The sequence below is a fragment of the Plasmodium inui genome (assembly GCF_000524495.1).
Source record: "Plasmodium inui San Antonio 1 unplaced genomic scaffold supercont1.32, whole genome shotgun sequence".
In the NCBI taxonomy this organism is placed as follows: domain Eukaryota; phylum Apicomplexa; class Aconoidasida; order Haemosporida; family Plasmodiidae; genus Plasmodium; species Plasmodium inui.
Window position 1 is genome coordinate 149,904 of NW_008481866.1, and position 6,351 is coordinate 156,254.

General features: G+C 42.3%; 2 protein-coding genes across 2 annotated transcripts; both read left to right on the forward strand.

The window, feature by feature from the left end:
- Positions 1-1,038: 1,038 nt before the first annotated feature.
- On the forward strand, positions 1,039-2,948 carry C922_04956 (hypothetical protein; the record flags this gene model as incomplete). The annotated part of the gene is made up of 3 exons (XM_008820530.1): positions 1,039-1,084; positions 1,254-1,714; positions 1,920-2,948. 3 exons carry the CDS (start codon positions 1,039-1,041, stop codon positions 2,946-2,948), a joined length of 1,536 nt encoding a protein of 511 aa, XP_008818752.1.
- Positions 2,949-2,999: 51 nt separating this feature from the next.
- C922_04957 (hypothetical protein) lies at positions 3,000-3,635 on the forward strand (the record flags this gene model as incomplete). The annotated part of the gene is made up of 1 exon (XM_008820531.1): positions 3,000-3,635. The coding sequence occupies one exon, from the start codon at positions 3,000-3,002 to the stop codon at positions 3,633-3,635; it is 636 nt and encodes a 211-aa protein (XP_008818753.1).
- Between the last annotated feature and the right edge of the window lie 2,716 nt (positions 3,636-6,351).

Here is a 6,351-nt window from a genome sequence, read left to right on the forward strand (position 1 = left end):
AGAACAAGGAAAAAAAAAAAAAAGCCAAAAAAAAAAAAAAAAAAAAAAAAGGAATAAAGAGATACAGAAAGAAAAATTAGCGCCGCGCCGACGGGGTGGTTTGATCTAGCAAATGGAAACGGCCACTAGAGGAGTTGTTATTTTATTATAATTTATTTCGTTCTAGTTTATCTACCGTGGGGATTTTTTCAAACTAATTAATTAGTTAACCGTGATAATCTTGTTGCGATTGCAAGTTGCCTTTCACGCGCCTGGATTAACTTCAACATCAGCGTTGATTGCGAACCTCAGCGATAGCAACGGCTTCGGTTTCAGCTCCATTCTTGGGATTCTTCGACCTACTTAGCTACAAATCACGCTGAGTTTTCTTTTTCTTCCTTTTTCTGGGGCTCTCTTATTTTTCTCTTGCCAAAGATTAAATAATTCCGTACCTTTCTAATGTATATTTTCTTTGGTTAGAAAAACAGATTGGCTGACCGATGGAGCGACGGACCGATGGACCGACTGACTGATTAACCGACTGACTTATTGATTACTTCTCCTTTCGCCCCCTTCCGAAATCGATAAGCAAAATCAACGCTTTAAAAATCTCTCTAGAACCCTTGTCGTCACGTTTCGAACGAAAGAGAATTAGCGTCTCTAGAAAGAGAGCGTGGCATCTTAGAAAAAAAAAAAAATCTTCACTAGAAGGAAGGAATAATTTTTTAATAGCAATTAAAATTACAATTTCTACTTTTGTTGGAGATTGGTAAATAATCAAAAGAATGTTTTGATAAAGAAGGAGGCTAAGATGACCAATGAGGATTAAACGTCTGTTTCGCTGTACGTCACTTCGAATTGAACGAGGATTTGCACGGACTGCAGAAAAATTGCGCCCTCGTTGGTGTCTCTGTATAGTTTTTAGGCAACGTGTTGATTCGGCACCAGTTGCTTCACTGCCGATTAGGAAATAGAATTCTTCTAGGGTTTTATCATTATATCTCCTCTATACGGAAAGTGTCTTTACTTACATTTTTTCTGTATGGTTCCGTTCCAACCATGGATCGCCAGCCGACCAGGAGAAACACAAACCCGTTTATTGACAGTGAGTTTGGAAAGGAGAGCTTGGGATCGTCACTTGCCTAGGCTGCTAATCTTAGCCCTAACCTTGCATCTAACCCTTCCTCTAACTTTGCCTCTAAACCATGCCGCCTCTCCCCCTGTAGAGACTCCAAACGTATGACACCACCCCCCTGCCCGTTTTTTCCCGTCAGGTACAGAAGACTCCCTGAGGAGCGAGAGATACCCGAATGTCCACCCTGTGAATTTAATCGATGATGATTTTGGAATGGATGAAGGGGTAGGAGCCACTGAAGGGGTTGATTTCAACACCGACGTGGGTTACAACATGGGTTTTAACGCTGCTCCTAACGCAGTTCCGAATGTTGCTCCGAATGTTGCCCCTAACGCTTCCCCTAACGCTGCTCCTAACGATACCCCTAACGCTTCCCCTAACGCTTCCCCTAACGCTTCCCCTAACGCTTCCCCTAAGGCTGTTCCCAATTCCGTCTTCAATTACGACGGCAACTTCGGTGCGCAATGTGGAGAGAACTCCAGGCCTCAGTTGGGCAAAGTTGACGGTTCCCAAGGACAGATCGCTCTGTGCATAGGGGACAACGACAGCATGTTATACTTCATGCAAGCAGTGGCCTTCGCGACGGCTGTTTTTCTGAATGTAAGTGCAGAGCACCTGATGTGGGGATGAGAGGCGGGTTGGCCAAGATTTGTACCCCGAACGGTGCACCAGTTTGGAGTTGCCCCGGCACTCTTCCACTCCGCCGCTTAACCTCCCCTGTCATTTTTCCACTCCGCCGCTTAACCTCCCCTGTCATTTTTCCACTCCGCCGCTTAACCTCCCCTGTTACTCTTCCATTCCGCAGGTGGTCTTCCTGAACAGACACATGCTGAAGCGAAACGTCACGAAGAGCGAATTCGATGCAGTCTTGTCGGGGAAGCTTTCCATGGAAGGGTCTCCGAGTCTAGAGTACCAGAGGGCGAAAGAAAGGTCTTACTCCCCAGTCCACAGCGAAGGGAACAATGATCTCAACGAGACATACCCATTGTTGGGTGACGAGGACTATGAGTATGAACCTTTGTCCTCAGTGGAAGAAGAAGTGGACATTTTCGGACAAGATGGTGAGAGCCCCTCCTCTGAAGAAGGACAGTATCGATTAGACGAGATAGAAGTACCAAACTTAATATACCTGTCTTATGGGAATCCTCCAGATCGGTACCTATTGAACCCATTCGATGAACGAAGCGACCAAGTGGAAGCCGGCAAGAGGGCGCAAAGGCCAACATACCAGCCAGCAAATTATGGAGAAGTCTATGAAGGAGCCCAGTTTGCAGATAAGTACCAAAAGTCGAGTAGCGATTCTGACTTGTTCAGCAACAGTAACAGCTCCCATAGGAATGGCAACTTGCAGAACAATACTTATGGTTATGGGCATGCACCCTATGCTGACATCTTTAGGTACCCCAATTACCCGAATATGTATCAAGCTACTAACTATTCCACTGGTTCCTTCTTTAATGGAAGGATTGAAGAGAACTTGGGAAGCACTACTAGTGGGAGTTCTTCAAATAACTCTGCGAGTGGTGCCAGTGTCAGTGGCAACATTGGAGAAGAGAACTTGGCTTACGGCAATGACGATTCTCAGTTTGCGCACAGCTACCAAGAGAGCAATTATGAAATTACAAACGAGGAAGAAGTAGATCCATTTGAAGACATACGCCTAGATGACGAATTCGACTTTGGAGCTTATGTAAATGAAGGTGCCACCACAGAAGGAGATACTTCTACTACCGGTTCGTCTTCCCAAGGACATACTGCAGGTGCACAGGGAATCACCAGCCCTGGATTTCAAATTGATGAAGGAGATAATGGCTTTAGAGACACAGAAAAGTAGAAGCCTTTTTCAGGAAACCCTTTCGTGACGGAAGAGGTGAGAAGCACTATCATGCGACACGACACTCTTGGTGGTGATCTGTCCCCTCAGGTAGAAGACCTTGAAGAAAAACACAACAGAGAAGTGAGTGAAAAGAGTCGACCAATGGCACAGTCCTACAATGAGGAAGAAGATGGGATCATATCAGCTGGTGAGGAAGATCGATTTAGTGAATATGAAAAGTACCTAAACGCACAATCAAGCAGAAAGGATCAGAAGAATTACGAAAACAGAGTCCGTAGCTATTTGCAGAAATATAAGAGGGTGTCCAAGGGTGACAAAAATGAACAGCTGGACGATGAAGTTGTCTCGGATGTGATTTGCCCACAGGGAGAGTCCCCAGGAGGAAAGAAGTTCCCAGGAGAAGAGAACCCCCCAGCAGAGGAGAAGTCCAATGATGATTCATCCTCCACGGAACCGAAAGAAGATCTTAAGAAAGAGCCCCTAAGCATGGACACTGATACCAAGTACCTGTATGATGAGGGAGAAAGCAGTTTAGAATTCGACGAGGACCCGGAAGAAGTGGAAAACTTGATTGAGACGGATGGGTTGGAGACCCCTGTCGGCGACGTGGCAACGAACGAGGAAGAGTCTGAGGATGTGGGGGACAACCAGGACGAAGTTGAAGTGTCTGCAAGCACAGAATAAGTCGAAAAGGTGGAGGAGGAAGCGCTCGAAAATGACGAAGCAGTGAAGGGGGGGACCAAACTGAAGTATCAATAAGCGTGGAAGAAGCCCAGAAAGTCCCAAACGGGGAAGACATATAAGCGGTAGAGAATGTCGCGGTTGAAAAATGAAGCCACGGAACACGTCCCCTCCAATGATAATGTAGAAGAAAGCGCAAACATCGCTACAGAAGAAACCCCTAACGATGACGAAATTGAAAACTAAAAGAGGTGAGACATACCTTTCGTTAGAGGCACATGGAAAAAAAGAAAAGAAAAAAAAAAAAAAAAAAAGAAACTTATCCGCAACCCCTCGGGGTGCAGTTTATAGAATTCCATTTTGTAGTTCCTCACCTAACTGACTGTCGGATTTTGGTGCCGCCACTAAATGTGTTGTAGATATTTGACACACGTGATGAATTTTTACATAACTCAGAATAGTTCCGTCTCCCAGTCTCCATACCTTTGCATGATTGATTTATTCATTTGTCTTATGACCTTTTTCCTAGTGTCTTTATTTTTTCATTTTTCGTGTTCTGACACGCTGCCTTTTTGTGTTCAACCTGACTATGCGTTTTCAGCAACTTGTGTCTTTTCATGTGTATTCTTTAGGTCTATGTCCCGCACCTTCCCATTCTATGTAGCATGAACTTTCTTCTCTCCATTGATTTGTATTTTTTGGTAACACTAATGCTACACTAACGTATGATATAGTATCAGATTAGGCTTTTATTTTTCCTTTTGTTTTTGCTTTTGTTTTTGCTTCTGTTTTTTTTCCTGTACCAATCGGAAGAATCGCGCGAACGATTGCGATTGTGTGAATTCCTGGAATGTGTGTAATCGGTAGGGCGCATTGATATTGCCACAAAGATTTTCATAAGTTACGACTGATAGTGGCGTGCCGAAAGTTGTACAGTTTTTTTGCGAAGGTTTTTTCCCCACCTTGAGAGCAAGCAGTTTTGTCTATCCTATGGTTGATGACCGACCCTGCTGGTCAGCGAATGCACAGACTCCCTCCTCCTCTCTCTGCGCGCCGTATAAATAAGTCAATTTTTATGGCCATTGGAGAAGGCGTGGAGAGAGGGGACCTCTTTTCTTTTATACGTTAGGAACTAACTGGTGGAGGACATCCATGTTAGAGGGATTTCTTCTTCGGATTAGTCCGTAAAATTAGAAATTCCGTTTCAAAGAGGACGTCTTAGGCGCATTGGATCGGGTGGCGAATTTCTTTGTCGCGTTGTCGAAGGGTGGTCCGCACATCAGCTCCGTTTTTTTTTTTTACCACTCCGCTGCGCTTTTTTTTTCTTCCCCTTTTTGGGAGCAGGATCAGCATAACGGCGATGTTATGCAGCCATAAGGGGGAGTTATATCAAGTCCGACGTAGATAGCAAAGAGATGGTTACAAAGAAGGAGGACACTGCAATATGTACGTTTAACATTCATATAAATTGTGTGACAACGTGGATGATTTCCTGCCTGATGAAACATCGGCTGGACCCCTTCTAACGTGGTGCATAATATAATAGCAGGCTCATTGTCCTTTCTTTAGCGCAGGGATGTAAAAAAAAGAAAAAAAATGAGAACGCACGGTAAAGGTTATAAATGGGAGAAAAATAAGTTTAGAACAAGTGGAGAAATCGTCAATCGGGGTTGGCAAATGAGTGGCGCAGGTTTGATAATTTGGATAACTAGCTGCGAAAGGATGGCCAGACGGCTTCGAAGAAGGAACCATTTTTGGCTAGACGAAAAAGGCGCCCTTGCAGAAGTATCTACCAACGCAAGAACAATTTTGCAAAAGGAATTATTCCCCTGCCCAATGTTCTTAAATGTGAGAAAATCTTTTCTATCTCCTTAGTCAAAGAAAGAAAGGACATTTTTTTAGTTGAAGGAGTTTTATCTTAGTGGAGAAGATATTATTTACTGCTCCCCATTTGCTCTTACGAGAAAAAAAAAAAATTTCACAAGGAAGTTATAAACACTATTGCATCGTGACTCTAAGTTAACAAAATTTTTGACAAAAGTTATTTTGTTTTATGCAAAAAGTCATTGCCGTATTATTGGGAGCGCTCTTTAGGATTATCCTTTCTCTTATACGAATTTCCTGCTCTTTAAGAAGAAAAAGAAAAAAAATATACCCTCACGCCGCATTTATTGTACGGTTAGCAGGTAGATATGTATGTCTGAAATGAGAGAAAATTTCAGAGTTTTTTTTTTCCTATACTTAAATAAAAAAAAATACATATATGCAATATAAAGATGCATATATTTATTTAGTAATATGCGCCCTGTTATGCATTAGCTTTGAAAAAAACTAGAGAAAAAAACATTTTCCACGATTGTTGGAAGTTCTGTTTATTATTACTTGGCAAGTTTAGGTACTCACGTATATATTTTTATATACGCCATTTGTTATAGGTAACAGAAAGAAAAGATATATTTTTTCAAGCTGTCAGAGAAGTAAAAACGCATTTAAATTTAAAGAATTTGCTTTTGCTGTTTCTGAATTCGTTTTGTTGTTTGAAGAGCTATGCTCGTTTTTTAGCATCTTTCTTTCCTCCTGCTTTTTAGCCTTTTCTTTTTTTTGCGGATTTTTTAGGCTTTTTTTTTTGTCGATTTTTTAGGCTTTTTTTTTTGTCGATTTTTTAGGCTTTTTTTTTTGTCGATTTTTTAGCCTTTTTTTATGTCGATTTTTTAGGCTT